The sequence below is a fragment of the Amphiprion ocellaris genome, chromosome 21 (genome assembly GCF_022539595.1).
Source record: "Amphiprion ocellaris isolate individual 3 ecotype Okinawa chromosome 21, ASM2253959v1, whole genome shotgun sequence".
Taxonomy (NCBI): Eukaryota; Metazoa; Chordata; class Actinopteri; family Pomacentridae; genus Amphiprion; species Amphiprion ocellaris.
In genome coordinates this window covers 16,209,249-16,226,773 of record NC_072786.1, presented here as the reverse complement: position 1 = coordinate 16,226,773, position 17,525 = coordinate 16,209,249, and the positions used below count along the sequence as shown (strand labels likewise).

The following is a 17,525-nucleotide window of genomic DNA, read 5'->3' as shown; positions in this document are numbered from 1 at the left end:
CCTCCACACTTCTAAGAAGATTTTCCACAAGATTTTGGAAGCTGGCTGGTGAGATTTGCTTCTATTCAAACATGGGAGCAATAGTGAGGTCCACCACTGATGTTGAGTGATAATGTCTGGCCCACAGTCATGGCTCTGATTCATCCCAAGTTCTTGCACACCAAACTGAGAAAATATAGCTTTATGTCGATGTATGCATGTGAGCGCTGTCTTGCTGAAAGAGGACAGGATAATTAACTACTACAACTACCACAAAACAGTGGTTCCCAACCTTATTGGCTTGTGATGCCTTAAATCCAAGTTTATGTTCTTCGCAAGTTGCATGTATCCATGAGTTTTTTAAAATATAAAATTAGAAAACAAAGACCTTTTTTCCATTTGTTACATTTTTCGTCTTATGGCTCCTTTGAATGATACTGCAAGCCTTTGGGGGTTTCATTTCCAAGGCTGACCAATTATCATCACCAAAGTTATGGATGTAAGACATATTTTGGCCACTGTTCATCAGTTGTAGCCTGTGAGCAGGTCTTATTCAAATAGATATTGTGTATAACCTAAGACCCTTAGCTTCTAACAGTTTCTGGACATTTTTTCTTTGCTCCTGTCACATTTTTTTCACTGTGGGCTCCTTTTTTACTCCAATATAATGTTCTTCACCTCAATTAAAACAGCACAACAATGGTTACAAAAACAGAGAAACTCAACAATGACGTTGGTGCAGTATGACACAGATAAAATGTCATAAATCAATAGAAAATACACTACCTTTCAAAGGTTTGAGGTCACCCTGACAATTCCATGTGAAAACTCACATTTTTATTCATGTGTGAACATAGTTGCACAAAGGTTTTCTAATCATCAATTAGCCTTTCAACACCATTAGTTAACACAATGTAGCATTAGAACACAGGAGTGATGGTTGCTGGAAATGTTCCTCTGTTCCCCTATGGAGATATTCCATTAAAAATCACCCATTTCCAGCTAGAATAGTCATTTAGCACATTAACAATTTCTAGACTGTATTTCTGATTTATTTAATGCTATCTCTCCTCAAACATAAGGACATTTCGAAGTGGCCCCAAAGTTTTGATCGGTATGATTATATTATTAATTTGTTTCCACACTTTTCTTGTCTCTGCTCCATGTACACACAACCTGCAGTTCAGCCCAGTTCAACTTAAAAGTTCCTGAATCTTGGTCACATGACTGTTTGTTTAAGCAGAATCGTTAATGACTTATTGGCTGTGACGAAGAACGCAGATTTTTTTTTTTGTTTATTATAGTATCTAGTTAATTCAAAGGCAAAGAGTTTTTATTTATTCATCTATTTTTATTCTTTTGATGAAATATTGGGATTTTAAGCTTAGATCTGTTTAACAAACAGCACGTTACAGATTACAGATGACCATGAGAAAATTCTTTCTGTTTTTACAGTTTCTGGCTCTGATATGGTCTAATTCCATCAACTTTTAAGTACCAGAGACAGGAAATATTGTGTGACAGCACATGGCATTAGATGTGTATTTTATCCAACTGTGTTGCGCACACACACACACACACACACACACACGCACACACACACACACACACACATTAAAACACATGATAAAGACTGATCCCTTCACTACAGTCATGCACAGTCGTCTTTTGAGCTGGCTGTCAAGTCAGTAAAGCTGAATGTCTCACATTTCCTTATCGCTGAAAGACAGAGGGAACAGAAGAAACACTTTCTGTTGTTGTGTTACTAATTAAGCGGTTTTATTTTCTACTGTTGAGATCTCTCCAAAAACTACCTAGTGAAGCAGGGCAGATGTCTTCACCATTCTCCTAACTTTTAAATCCTGATCCCACCACTTATGCTGTTTTTTCGATTTTGATAATGATGCAGATGGTTCACTTTACTATTGACAACACTGGTAAAAGAGGAAATGGAGAAAAATAAAGCAATTAACTGCAGATTTTCATCACTTTTTGTATTAGATCCCTGCATATCTGTATCACTTTTATTGTTTTCTCTCTCTGTCAGAATGTGGAATGTGTATGTGGAAATCCGATGTCAACCTGAAAATTATGTTTTTTGAAGTCATTACTTTCTGTGTTACAGGTTGTTCAGTGCGATCTTGGAACAGGCCACAAAGGGGGACGGGGCAGCTCCTATTGGAGGGAAGGCAGCGGGCTTCGATGTCAAGGCTCTGAGGGCATTCAGAGTACTCAGACCACTCAGACTGGTCTCTGGAGTACCGAGTAAGTAGAAGAAAGAAAGAAAGAACAAAAGAAAGAAAGAAAGAAAGCTCTGGGGATCAGGTGTGAATGGTTATTGGTTATGGTGGGGAAAATGAACCACAGATTGGAGCTGAGATTGGTGTTTGATGCCACACATATGTGCTCAGCGACACATAAGTGTACTCGCACATGTTCTCACAAACAGTCCTCCTGTCCTGTTGTCAGAAATGTAGACAGTGCGAGCAGTAGATGAGTTGTTGGTCAGGTTGTCTGTTACTGACTACAGGAATCAATACAAAATAGACACAAAAGGAACAGTTGTTGCGGATGAAAAGCTGTGCAATTCTGCACCAGTATGTGTGTCCATTTGGATTAGAGTCACAAACAAATGCACAGGACCCAAGTGTGCAGTCAGAGCTGTGTTGATTTGGTGTAAAAGCATGAGTGCTGCACAGTGTTTAGACTGAATCCTGTCCAACATCACTGTGCATGTGTATTCAATTGGTGTCATGGCAACTGATCAGTAGCATGTTTGCTAGCCGATTAGCACACAGACTGCTTCCAGTTGAATAGAATTTATTATTTATGAAGATAATAATATGTAAATGAACTCTGTAATGATGCTGTGTGTGTTCAGGGTTTATGATCAAGTCATCATAACCACACCGATTTCACTCCAACACGAGGACCGAGTAATCAACAAATACCAGAATCAATCCAAGTATTTTTCCATCATTAATGCCACTCAGATTGGCTTTGCGGCTGTGTTTACTTCACCAAATTATGTGTAAATAATTGTGCACCAGTCTTCACTCAAACAGAAATTTGCTTCACTGGAGCTGGAAGATATACATAGATTCTTTTCATTTACACCGAGAAATGTAGGTATTCTGGCCAAAACCCAGGAGAAATAACGTGACCTAATCGTTGTCTTTGTTCAGGTGTAACAGTGTATGAAATTCACACTTCACAGACACTTCCGTGATGCATAAATATATCTAAATCACTGATTACAGAAGATGATGAATTCTTTACAAGCAAGATGAAATGTACATAATATGAAAGTGAAATTAAGGGATCTAATAAGGTGATGTAATTTATACACACCAACTAGTGTCTTATTACTTTTTTGACATATTAATCAGTTAAATAAACCCACTTTTTTTTATCCCACAAAGACAAATCATTTTAATTTCTGCTGTCTTTCACATTGTAGCTTCTCTTCAGCAGCAACATATTCAGTAGTTATTGTGAGTTATTAGTATGCAGACTTCTGAGCCTTTGTCTATCAAAGCATTCAGAAAATTAACTGGAAATGTGTTTTGCTTGTGAACAAGCTTTGGAACTACCATGTTTTATATTTTCCCTGCAAAAAATGCTCATTGAAGTCACACTCTTGAAGTGGATGGATATCAAAGCTCACGAGCAAATAAAATAGTCGATTTATGGGTTTGCATGGTGATTAGTTGCAACAGTTCCAGTATGTGATGTACCACTGATGCTTTAAATGAAAGTAAGTCTCTTATTATTTTTTGTGTCCACCTTTATATGTACATATTCTTAGCAGTTGCGTTTGTGCTGCAGGTTTACAGGTAGTGTTGAACTCCATAATCAAAGCCATGGTTCCTCTGCTCCACATTGCCCTACTGGTCCTCTTCGTCATCATCATCTATGCCATCATCGGTCTGGAGCTCTTCATGGGCAAGATGCACAAGAGCTGCTTTGACAACCATACAGGTACAAACTCACCCTGAGCAAAAGAGACAGAGAGTACCTATACATTGTGCACTGATGCAGAGATGCAAATCCAAACATGCATGATCAAACACATACGCTTGCTTACTGCACTTCAATGCTCACACAAATTCTGAAGCAGGCGTTCAGCTGTGCATGAAAGCATACTTCAATATGCATATATTCACTTGCAGACACATACACTAAAGGTCCAGAGATGAACAGAAAGATGAATCACACAACTGAACTATCAAAGTGAGCTTAGCTTTACAAATAAAGCAGAAAGAAAACATAGCGGATGCCTTAAATAGTGAACGTATCATCAGAATTAATTATTTAAAACATCATATATCGACCACGAACGATTTGAGCAATAATTGAAACAACAGCCGCCATAAATGATTGAAACAGTTTTTAGTAAAGGGCCCCAGGTATAAATGGACTTGAGAGTTATTACGGTGATGTTATTGGTCCCATGAGAGGCATTAGCTGTGCACAGGGTAAGTGCTGATGGAATACTCTCTTATCCTATACATCACCCAGGAGAGCTTGTTCTGTGTAATTAGTGCAGCACTTTTTCACATTGACTTTTTTGTAGCTGCTTTGTTTGGTGTGAGTTCACTATGTTCTTTTAACCTTCATGCAGTGGTAATATTTTTCTTTAAGATACATTCCTTTTAGATGTACTAAATTTGTAATAGAGTAACCTGATAGGAGCTTTATTTTCTTTCAGCAATCAAAGTCAAAATGTTTGGTGACTCACAGCTTGAGTACTTTCAAAGCTTACATGTGCGCAAATCCCTCCTGCTGGGATCTTCAGTGCAAAAGATAAGCAAGTGTGCTAAAAAATTAATTCATAATAAGCCTAAAGTGCAAGCCGGTGTCCAGAAAAACCACGAGAAGTGTCATACACAACTCTCAAGTAGCATTCAGATGAGAAGGATCAAGTCACCAGATTAAAATTTGTATTCGGCATGGGAACACTGGTTAATGAATATAAAAGTGTAGTTTACTTGAACCCTGAATTACATTACTCCTCTTATCCCCAAGCAGTTTCTGACTATTATTTACACACTGTAGGCTATTTTTTCACTGTAGTATAAAGCCCTGCACATCCATGGAAACAGCACAGCCAAGGACTCAAAAACATTTTTTGCAGTATAACAAAGGTATAGTTGCTTGAATTATAAAAACCAGAAACACAAAGAGCTTTTTTTTTTTTTTTTTTTTTTTTAAAGAATACTCACAGAGGGGAAAAAATCAGTAACAGCCTGTGTCCACAGGTGTTACTAATACTGGAAAAACAGTAACAATTCCTATAACTACTTACTTGCTACTTACATTTTTAATTTGATTAGTCAAACTACCCGTACACTGCCTGCACCTCAGCCCAATTCAGCTAAAAGTCCCAGAATTTTTGCCACATGACTGAAACTTTTTTGATTTTGTTTTCGACAGAATCAGGCTAGTGCAAACGATTTATTTTTGCTAAATAAAGTGATTTTGATGAAATATCACATTTTCACATCAAAGTCACCAATCACAAACTATCCCTCATAGATGAGCAATTCAAGGACCATAAGAAAATTGAAATGTCATGATTCTTTCTGTAGTAATGTAATTTTAGTGATTTTTTTTTAAGAAGATGTGCCTTTTAAACCAACTGGTGGGTTTTGGCATTCAGAAGGTTCAGAGAGGTTTAAACTACATTTTAAAAGCAGTAAAAACATACTTTGCTCACCACTTTACAACTCTATTAGTAAAAAAACATAAAGCCAATGAAACACCTCCTTGCTCTCCTTTTGTAACAGGCGCCATTGCAGAAAAGAAGGCACCGTGCGCACCTGATAACGCTTACGGTCGACACTGTACAGAAAATGGAACACAGTGTAGAGGTGGCTGGGAGGGCCCAAACGACGGCATCACCAACTTCGACAACTTCGCCTTTGCCATGTTGACAGTGTTCCAGTGTATAACCATGGAGGGCTGGACGGACGTACTGTACTGGGTGAGCCGGACACCACAACTGTGTGTGTGTGTGTGTGTGTGTGTGTGTGTGTGCATGTGTGTGCGTGTGTGTGCGTGTGTGTGCGTGTGTGCGTGTGCGTGCATGAGTTAGCTAGGTGTGTGTAGCCACTGTACTGTGTCTGTAACATCAGTGCCACATGAGTGCTTTTGAGAAAAGAATATAAAGCAATAAACGGGAACACTTCTCTCAGAAAGGCAGCTATGCACATTCACCCACACAGTAAGCTCACATCTCAGGTTAAATCAATGCAATACACAGTGTAATTGAAGGCGTAGATTCATTTAGATCAAGTGTAGAATCCATACAGTTGATTCAAGTGAGATCACATTTGCAGATTCAGCCACGGAAGCATATTAACACACAAAGTGTTACCATTTCCTTAGTAATGTAGTCTTAATGTGTACCTGTGTGTTTCATTAAGCATAAGTAGAATTATCCAGTGATTTCCCACTGTTCTATATGTTACATTACTGTATATAACTTTGCCATGAGTACAAACATTAAGCCAGCTATGGGTCTGCATGACTTGGGCCTGACTGTTGCAGATTATGGTGGCTGCACTAAACTACAGGGTAAGTTACCACCACTAGAAGGTATACATATGGTGCAGCTGGACAGAGTTTTCTTTAGATTTTCAAAAGATGGCCTTTAAATAAATGTTTATATGAACTATTTTATCACACAGTGAATACTGCTGATTTCCAGCATCTTGTAAAATATCATTGTATTCATGTCACAGAGCTAAGCGTTTATGTAATTATTTATTCATTCATTATTCATGTCGAGACTAACAAAAAAATTTGACAATTCTGTTCATCTCAGTGAAAAAATAAGCAGTCCACTGCACCAAAGTCAGTGTTTAATAATAAGAAAAAAAATCTGATTCTTGCTTTAGCCACACATATTTTCTCAGATTATATTTCCTAGCTTCAGTAATGCACCTAACTATGTGAGAAAAGAATCCCAAATAATATAGACTGATATACTAGTAGGAAACAAAACCTGCTAATAAAATATTCTGGGATTTATTTTATTTATTTTTTTTTTTTTTTGCATCCAGATAAACGGGGGAGTTCAAGATTCTGGAAAAATCTTTCAAACTGCTTTAAATGCTGTGTTTTAATCAACTCTCTGGCATTTTAAATGGTCACTAGAGTTTTGTCTATGAGAGAAATAGATGTTTAGCTTTGTGGCTTGAATGTAATGGTAGCGCAGTCAAATTCAGAATACTGACAGTTATTTGTGAATGGGAAGTAAGTGTCTTAATGTGTGGAATGTAATACACTTAACAGCTGAATTGGTGCTGATATTTGACAAAAGTCAAATCCGCAAGAACGCAAATTGATAACAAAAGGTAACTAACTAAATTTGTTTGTGTGAGAATGTAGATCAAACATAAAAATGTGCATACAGCATGTGCGTGTGGGTTGTTTGTGTCATGTGTACACATGGAGCAGATAACTTACTGGCTCTACACCCCTTCTATCACTTCTGCTCTGCCTGCTGCGGCTTCTTGTACATTCACACACAAACCCAGATGCACAAACACTCACACAGCAGCCTTTATAATGGAGAGGACTTGATGTATCTCTCAGCAGTTATATGTACAAATGATTGAAACACTAAGCCTTTACCAACATTTGGTTTGCATGGTTCATTAAGTTTGGGACATGCATTTCCATTGTTTTCATTGTGACACATTTTCAGGACTGGAGATAAACATCTGCTGCTGTCTTACAAATGAGCCCTTTCCCTTTTTATCCTTGTCTGTCCACCAGTGTCCATGCTAAATGATAGCTAGCTAATTGACAGAACTGCAAATATTAGACATTGCTTTTATTTTTCCTTATTAATATCTTATTTGAATTTACCTGCAGGCTAGAAACTTGACATTTCTTTTACTCACCTTGCCTACATCCCCTCCCATCTACGTCAGCCCTACTAATGATCTGTCCAGTCAATGCTTCATACAATATCCAGACGAGCATGTGACATATTTTCCTGCAAATGAATATCCTGGAACAAATCATTGATATCGATTTTGCCGTAACTTTAGAGTGTCTGAATGTGTTTTCCTGTAAAGGTCCTTCCACGTTTCCGAGAAATGATTTCTTAAGGCTCGTGCAACAGCTTGCAGACGTACTTTGACTAAGAGCCATCAAGTTGTGAAAGCAGTTAACTGTTGTTTAGCTTTATGTGAACTGTCAAGGACTTGCTCACCAACGGGCAGGAAAAAGTGCATATATAGCCTGTTAATCATACAATTCTGACATTCTTGCTATGCAAGGCCTATCGGCTGCTTTTTTTTTAAATGCACTGCTTTTCTTTTTTCCTGCCTGTCATCTTCTCTAACACACTTTCTGACCTCTACTGCCCCCTTTCATTCACTTCTATGTCAATCCTCTCAAACCTTTTTCTCTTGTGTTTTCTTCTTCTTTCCCCCTTGTTCTCATCTGTTTTTCCTCTCTACCCTTTATCTGTTTATTAATCTCCTTCTTTTCTCCTGCCCCTTCTTCCTCTACCTCTTCTCCCTCTCAGATGCAGGATGCTATGGGCTATGAGCTGCCATGGGTCTATTTTGTCTCTCTCGTCATCTTCGGCTCTTTTTTCGTTCTCAACCTCGTTCTGGGGGTGTTGAGCGGGTAAGACTGTTATGCTGTTGTCATGTGTGTACGTATGTGGGTGTTGTGGCTGACCTCTCTGTTTTAAATGTGGTAAATGACCGTGTAACAAGACTCCCTAAACAAAATGCAAAGTGGATTCAGCAAACCAGAAAAGAATCCATGGCTTGCCACATTTACCATTATTATTATCATTATTATTGCTATTATCAGAGGGCACGTTCACTTTGACTGACATCCTTTACTTAACAAAACAAAATGTTTTAGGTTCGATACACCAAATGATGGTCAACTAAAGTACAAATGAAGTACAGCCAAACTGACAAATTATTAGCATCCATGTGCAGATTTTTCTGATTGAGTTGAGTCGTACAAAGACGAGATTTGATGTCAATAATAGCTGTGTAATGACCCAGTCTCACCTCACCAACACAGCAGTAAAAACAGAGCGAGACGACCACAGTCCTCCTCAGTAAAGGAAAGATAAACTGACGATCACCAAACTGAGCAAAATCTCTCTCTCCTTTCTGTTCCACTCAGTCAATTCTTTGTCAAGTTCCTGAGGGAAACACACACACACACACACACACACGAACGTATATACACCCACTAAAAAGCATCGACAGACCCCATGTCCATCCATTATGTTCATGTCAGCTAGCCACGGGGGGGTCACAACCTGTCTGTGATGGACAGGTGGACACACACACAAATCTTGTGGTTGATTCTCTTTCCAACATGGGTTTGATCACACATACAAGCAGCTTTTTTTTGGGGCTTAAATGACTCCCTTTTTCACTGCAGCTGCACTGAAAGATCAGTGTGTTGTTTACATACATGTTCGTCTCGTGCAAATTAGCATGCATCTCTTTGTGTGTGTGTGTGTGTATGTATGTGTGTGTGTGTGTGTGTGTGTGTGTGTGTGTGTGTGTGTGTGTGTGTGTGTGTGTGTGTGTGTGTGTGTGTGCCAACAGAGTGAATATGCTTCTATGAAAGCATCTGTCTGTGTTTTGCTTCAATAAATGCTGCTCTGGCAGGCGAGCTGGGTGCTGTTTTACCTCTGCTCTGCCAAGTCACACTCATTTTAGTACAAGCACCTCCTGAGACACTTGGGTATAAATAATTCACCCCTCAGGTCAGCCATGGAGGTGAAACGCTAAAAAAAACTTGCACAACAGGGAAAACACAATAAGCAAAAAAAAGGTCTTCTGACGACGGACTGGAGTCTGGAGGAAACATGGCATTCAAGATGGAAATTACGGGATTGAAGGTTGCACTGAATAGGAAACTGCATTTTTGGAAAATGTCCACAAAAACATTAGTTTCCAGATCTCCCAGATGTAAATACTTTGCTTATCACAGTTAAAAATCATAATCATATAAACAATAATAATGAAGTAATAATAATGGCTTTGAATCAAGTGTAATTTAAATTTAAAACTTCAATATTAAATCAACTGTCCCTAATTAAATTATTTCGAAACTGAGAGACAATGTTTTATCATGAGAGCAATAATTAAGTCAAGTCCATGGGAGTCTTGCTGCACAGTCTACTCATGTTTGGTATCTGACTAAAATGCTGTTTCTCCACAGTGATTAGGCCTGAAATAGACTGGAGCGGGTAGAAGTAAAATAAATCACTGTTTTTAAAGTCTAAACTTTCTCTTTTTTTATAGGAATTCATCTGTTCAGGTTCTTCACACAAATAATAAACTTTAAAGAGGAGTTGCTTTGTTTATCATATGGGCCTGTCATAGCCTTTCATAGTTATCACTGCTTTAAAAGGCCAGCTCATTATATCGCACCAAAACCAATCAATACATATATTTCCTGTTTTTTTGACTCCACATTAAGAGCTAAGCGAGTCTGGCAAATATTATGAATGCACCATAATCCCAGCAGGGTTCCTGCAAAAGTAAACGCTTCTGTCTGTTGGGAATTTTCACAGGGATCTAACTCTAACTTCCCTTGCTCCCTTCTTCCTTCCCCTTTCTCCTACCATTCCTTAATTGCTCCTTCCTCACTTTCACTCCTCCCCTCTCAATCAATCCGCTGACTACTTGACTTATTTTTTCTCTCTTCATCTTTACTGTTCATCCACTTCCATCCCTCTATCCATCCTTGCTGTCTCCTCTCCTTGGTCCCTCTCCTCCCTTCCTCCTTCTAACAGGTGAATGATGCTGTAGGTTACAGGTGGCCCTGGGTGTATTTTGTCACCTTAATCATCATCGGATCCTTCTTTGTGCTAAACTTGGTTCTGGGGGTGTTGAGCGGGTAAGGGCAGGATCAAAGGTCATCTGAAACTAACTTCTCTTTCTTGCCTCCTTGCTGTTGTTCTTGGAGAGTTTTGCACTTGGTCTTTACTCAGGGAAGCTCTTTATTAATGTCTTTGTCCTGCTGTTGTTAGTGTTAGGTTTCATCATTAGAATGTATGCACGTTCATGTGTTTTGGTGATATGTTGTCTTAACATAGATTTTTGTTGTTCTCATTGTAGTTGACTGTTGTGAAATAATGCATCTGACTTCAAGACGACCACTGAGACCTATTGGATATTGTCTGTGCACTGCTGCTTCTGCAGAGTAGTACTATTACAATCTTGAAATGCTCTGTTCTCTGCAGGGCTGCAGTGGCGTAAAACACTGTCATCTCCAATTCAAACAAAGACATTAATCTGCTATGTATTCAGAAACTCAGTGGAGAAGTAAAAGCTTTGTCAGGAAAAGTGTTTACCACATAAAAACATGTAAGAAAATGACTCAGTTAAACAGTACAAGATGCATTACTTGTGCAGTTTCACAGTTTCACATCAGTGTATCTTCGGCCTGTTCTGATGGACCCATCTGATGCTGTGATGAACTCTGGAACATTTTTAGGGAAGTCAAATGTCCCACCCCTGACTGACTGACCCGAATCGGGCTTGATACCCCCGGTGATATGACAGCAGCATTGTGGGAGAAATAATAGAGGGCTATCTGGTCCAAACAGCTTGGGGGGTTTGGCTGTCTGACTCTTTGTCTGACTTCTGACTAATGATGCTGTCAGCACACTACACAGCCTGACCTTTTACCAACTGGTTCCTCCATAGTGTGTGTGCGACTCTTGGATTGGCATAATAACTAATGGTTAAACAGGAAGAAGGAGGATGTAGAGACATAAACATAGGGTGTGTGTTTGTCTGGATTTGATGTTATATGTAAATAGAAAGAATAGGGGGAGAGGCTGGTTTGTAAGAGATTGGGTAGAGAGAGGAGAAGAAAAGAGAATTCAAAGGTGATTTAGGACAGAAAGGTATGGCAGCGAGAATGGGAAAATAAGCGTGAAGCCTGAGAGTTTTGCCCTCACACACACACATACAGTATATAAGCACACTAAAATACACAAACACATCAATAGGATTCGGTCTCCTGCTAATGTTCTGACAAGACAGAGCAGACAATAGCAGTTTGTCCTACTGCTCATTGATCTGTTGTGTGTTTGAGCGTGCAGTCTGTAGTTCCATCTGAGGTTCCATCATTCCTCTAAATTTCACACAGTCTCACACACACTTTTCCAGCCTATAGACATACAGAAAAATCAATGAAAATAACATATGACAAATCTGTAGAGTTTGATCGTATTCCTGCACTCCAGGCAGTGAAACGTAACATTACACACAACATAACATCCTTCATGTTCAATTAAAATCTTTGTGATGGTTGCATAATATCAGATTGGATTATTCAGATGACACTTGAATCCAAGTCTGAAATTTATTTCAGACCTTTAAAAAGTTCCAGTTAAATGCTCAAAACCAAGATGACAAAATGCACAAGAGCTGACTAGGAAAGAACTTTCCTGATACCCTCATTTATATAGCATTCAAAACGAGGAGGCATATGCTGCCTTTATTTTTCAGCAGACCTTCAAATGTGAAGTTGAACACTTTTTAACTACAAATGTTCCCAAACCTCGCGGCCCCTGTCGGCTCTTATCCAAATGAATTTTATTTGTCCAAACTGTATTTTTTGGTTGTAACCTGCCTCTGACCTTCCCCAAGTGCAGTGTTTAATCAGATGTTCCTTAATTCTTTCTTTTGTGCGGACACCTGGGAGTAATTTAATCAGATTTCATCATAATATTTCAGTGTTTCACTCTCAATGATAACATTGGTTTTAGTTGTCCTGAATCGTCTTTGTGCACATCACCTCCAAAATGATGAAATAGCAGCTATTATACTCTTTTAAAGACAGGGAAATAAATCAATAATAAGTGGTTATACAGGTATTAGAATCTAAAATGCATCTTTCATGGTAACTCCATGTTAATAAAATACTTGTTTCTACATGAAGAATTGCAGCTGTTGTCAGTTTACCTTTATATTCTCATCCTACCTCCCATTCAACCTCCAACCAAGGTCCCTGGCTAGTAACTGAAAGAATGTGCTGGCAGACAAAAGGTGATGAGCTCAGTGATGCAGGATGACCTCAGTGCAGAGCCACTTCTCCTCCAGTTTGACAAGAGCTGAGGTGGTGCAGCTGGTGAGGGTGCCTTCTTTTGCGCCTCCCTCTGGGGTTGTACCGAGCACACTGCAACTGGGAAGAGACCCATGTTAGACCCAGATCACGCTGCAGGAACTCCATCTCCCAGCAGGCCCAGAAGCACCCGGGGCCCCGCTGCCCTGGGACAGCGGCAACAGTACAGATAAATTAAATAAAAAGTTAGAGAACCAAGACTGTTTTCAGGTCAGTCAGTAGCGGTGTCACAGTTCACGTCCCTACCAGAGCACCAGGCAGAAATTAGGTACGAATCATATCTGATCCACTTTATGTGTAGCTAGTAATTCCGATTTTCGATAATTAGCACTCTAGTTCCTTTAATACTGTGTTTATCTGGTAGCTCATTGTGTTTATTTGAATCACATAATACCACTCATTGTCACCTTTCATGGAAAAAGTGTTAAGTTGAATTGCATTCGATTGAACTGCATCGTTTCAGTTATCAATAAAGTATTAAAGCCTACATTTGAGGAAAAGAAAAGCGCCAGTTTTTCATCTGCATTTGCACACTAACACGTTTTCTTCTTGCTAAAACTCTCTTGACTTTTTTCTCTTTAGCAGGTTTTCCCTTTTTGTTTTTCTGAAGTATAATGTTCTATATAATCACAATTTTATCACAAGATACGTTTGGCAAAACTTCAGTCTAGATTTTCAGATTCTTTTTTCTTTCCTCTGCTTCCTGTGTTTCCCTCTATTCCAACTTTGTTCTGCTCCCCCCATCCTTCTATTCTGCTCTCCCCCTCCCAGAGAGTTTTCCAAGGAGAGAGAGAAGGCCAAGGCACGTGGTGACTTCCAGAAACTCAGAGAAAAACAGCAGCTGGAGGAAGACCTCAAGGTAGGGGCCTCTGTGTGTTTGCTTGAGCATGTGTTTATGCAATTTACGTCTCCTCTAGAAGAGAAGGTAACAGTCTTCATTTACCTTTTAGATTCACTGAATGTCACTGTCAAGTTTTTTAAAAATGTATTTAAACTTAAAGCTAAATCTGAGAATAATGTGTCACTGTTAAACTAGTAAATTCAAGCAAGGTCCTACAATGTGCATAGTTACAAAATATCGAGCATCCTTTACCCAAATGCATTAAAATCAGTGCGAGCTTTATGTATGAGTCACTTTTTAAAGTTACGATATGGTTGACAGAGAAAAAGTGAGAAAGCAAAGGTGCACATAAGTAAATATAAAACATAAAATGTTAGAATTATATTTATATGATTATATATGATAATACTAAAGTACTTTTACTGTTGTAACTCCTGCTATATGTTCTTACGTCATTTAAATTTTTTTCAAAATTACAATAAATACTCAAAACAGATGTCAGGTGACTGTAGGTTGGTCTTGTTTTGGTTGTTTTGGAATGTGAGTGCTTTAAAATGCTAACCAATCAGTATTTCCTTTCTATTTTTTGTGTGTTTGTATGTGTGTGAACGTAGGGCTATTTAGACTGGATCACTCAGGCTGAAGATATTGACCCAGAGAATGAAGAGGAGGGCATGGACGATGACAAACCCAGAAACTGTGAGTACCACAATGTTTGTTTGTTTTCAACAATAATAGAAGGCTAGTTTTTCCATGAGGATGACTGTGCATATGTGCGTGTGTGTTGACGTTTGAATTATTAATTGGTGGTATCGGTTGATAGAATATTCTGGGTACAGTAGGCCTTAATTCAAGAAAAGCTGGTTGCATTTGGAGATATTTTCTGTATACTGCAGTACAAAGTTGTGAAGATAGCAGTGCATGTGTTTGGGTGTGTCATCTCGTGTTTGGTCTCTACGTAGTGAGCTCGCTGCAGTCACCTTCACATGATAGTGGCACAGTCAGTGAATGAACAACTGACTTACTGGCAGACTGACTGACAGACTGAGACGATATTAATATTGTCTGCTTGCTTTGGCTGAGAATCCTCCTGAGGTTTAAAACCTGTTTAGATATTAGTAGAATGTGTCAGACTACAGCTAATAGCCTCTGGGCACACACTCTCATACACACAACAAACACACACACACACTCCTGCACCTTATGCAGACTTACACACACACACTGTAGGTATTCACCCTTAGGAATTTGTGTACTTGTGGTGTGACAGAAATGTACACACACAAATTAACACCCTGTCTCTATTCATAACACCTCCAGAAAGAGGCAGCCTCTCCTGGCACGTGTCTCCCCAGGACTGAGTTACATTTCCTGGGGAGGAAGAGTAGAACACCGGCCTCTTTTGACCTGGAGGTTTACTCTTAGAAGGATAAATACAACTTAAGAGAGAGGCAGTGATTTCACAAAAAATACATCTCTGTACTATTTTTGTGCATGTACATGTATAGTATGTACTGTGAACTGTTTTATAAGGACTGGAAGCTCAGCTTTCTCACACTGATAATGAATGAATACATAATGAGGACTAAATGTGCAGAGACAGAGCATGGATCCTGCATATATTCTGCATACAGCTTGCTCATCTCCCACAAAGCACCAAGACTCATTCTGAGAAACACTGATGATTGCCAAGAGAGAAAGAAAGAAAAAAAAAAGTCCAATGATGATCTAATCTTTCAGTGAATCTCAGGAAAATTAACATGGTCAAATGAGCAATGACCCAATTTACATGAAAATAAGACACAACACCCCTGTGGCTAATCCATAGCAAATCTGCTTGTTTTTCACCTGTTACCGTTGCGCTCCCCAGGCCAATCAGTCTGGAAAAAACACATCAGCAGCATCTGAGACATTGGCACATTACAAAACAAACAAATACAGTATGGGGCCAATTTAGAAAATGTCACATCACAATATTTAGATGCGTATTACCTTTAAGTTTCACAAATTCTGCATTAGTCATAATATTTAATGTCCAAACGAGACAGGATGTGTAAGTTCTTGATCCTGTAAACACAGACATATGGTTCTTACTAAAATCAAACAAATCATGCCATAGATGCAACAATTTACAAGCATAAAAACTGTATGAATCAGTCACTTGCAATATTCAGTGCACAACTATTAATTAAATTATATCACTTATGCCATTAGGTGTAGATGATGTGACAAAATGATTAATACATATGATTCAAAGTTCTCCATCAGAAGGATCAATCATCGTCCTGTTTGTGAAGGTGAAAAATCAAGTCACTTGGCCTCTATCGTGCTGCCTCCCTCTCCTCGATGGATGGATGGATCCTCCTGTGGGAAGATGAATGAGGGCAGTTTGTCCCTGCTGCCCAGGACATTTTGCATAGACTTGTGCATGCACAGCATGTCCTAAGAAGCCATGAGAGACTTGAAGAATAGAGGAGAAGATAGCCGAGAAATGGAGGGAAAGTAGATGCAGATAAAGAGACAAAGGGATAGAAATAGAGTGTGTCAGTGAGGTAGAGATTTCACAAAATGTTTTTAGTGTTTGTGAGGCTGTATTTGTTGCCTGAAAATAGTATATGTCACTCACTATTTTCACTTTTTTTAGTAATTGCAAAACTGAGTATGCATTTGTCTGCTAAATTATTATTAGTGAGGTTGGACTCTTCGCCAGAACATTATCAGATACTCAACTGTGAGGATACATGTAACATATGTGACATGTAGCATATGCTGAGTTGCCTCTGCACATTTGCATATGTTTCCTGTCATCTCAGGGGCAAAGCGTATGTGTCTGTATGTGTCTTGCATGCTCTCACCCTCGACCATCTTGTTCTTGCGTGCTGTCATCTTGTTCTGGCATCCTGCCACTGCTGTCTGTGGGGCGAGTGTCTCCAGCCCACCTGCATAAAATGACTATTTCTAGTCACTCTCAGCATGTCTTGTGTCACTTGTGTTTTCATGTGTATTTGAGTTTGATCAGGCATGTGTATTTTAACCTCTTAAACCCTTGGCTGTTCTTCTTTTTTTGTAATTTCCTTTTTCACTTTGTCAAATTTAGTCAATAACTGCTACAAAATTTGAGTCCAAAATAAACAGCCTTGTGCTCAATAGATTAGAGACACTTGGGAGAATTTTGATATACAAGTCTCTTTATTCTTATCACCAGCCCAGAGTGGGATCTGAAAAACAAGAATTGGCTGGGTTTTTTTTCTTAAACTGTAAATTAGGGAGTAAATAACAGCCTTACAACACTGAGTCAGTCAATGAAACTGATGCTATTGAACCTGTTCTAAAAATTCTCTATTGCAACTCTGCGAAATTTGATGCAACAGTAATGAACCACAACAATGATGCATCCGTTTTATTCGTAGTAATGTGAATGTGAAGAGGATGTGAATTGAAAGAAAAATGTTTTCTTATCACAGTGTGGATCAATATAGCTGAAATCATTACTGGAAAAGCTATTATAGTTTGGTAATCTCTGCCCATTTCATGGTGGTAGTCATGGAAATGCGTTAATGCATGT

The 17,525-nt window shown here is 38.9% G+C and overlaps 1 protein-coding gene across 18 annotated transcripts in view; it reads left to right on the top strand.

The window, feature by feature from the left end:
• cacna1c (calcium channel, voltage-dependent, L type, alpha 1C subunit) overlaps positions 1-17,525 on the top strand; it is a 216,207-nt gene that overhangs the window by 133,067 nt on the left and 65,615 nt on the right. For 15 of the 18 annotated variants that reach the window (XM_055006545.1, XM_055006543.1, XM_055006553.1 and 12 more), the window contains exons 5-10: positions 2,105-2,244; positions 3,808-3,960; positions 5,769-5,965; positions 8,525-8,628; positions 13,891-13,978; positions 14,575-14,659. In XM_055006545.1, coding sequence (XP_054862520.1) covers positions 2,105-2,244; positions 3,808-3,960; positions 5,769-5,965; positions 8,525-8,628; positions 13,891-13,978; positions 14,575-14,659 — 767 coding nt within the window. Of the gene's footprint in view, positions 1-2,104; positions 2,245-3,807; positions 3,961-5,768; positions 5,966-8,524; positions 8,629-10,777; positions 10,882-13,890; positions 13,979-14,574; positions 14,660-17,525 lie in introns of all 18 variants that reach the window. The other 3 variants (XM_055006548.1, XM_055006555.1, XM_055006549.1) reach the window with 1 other exon arrangement.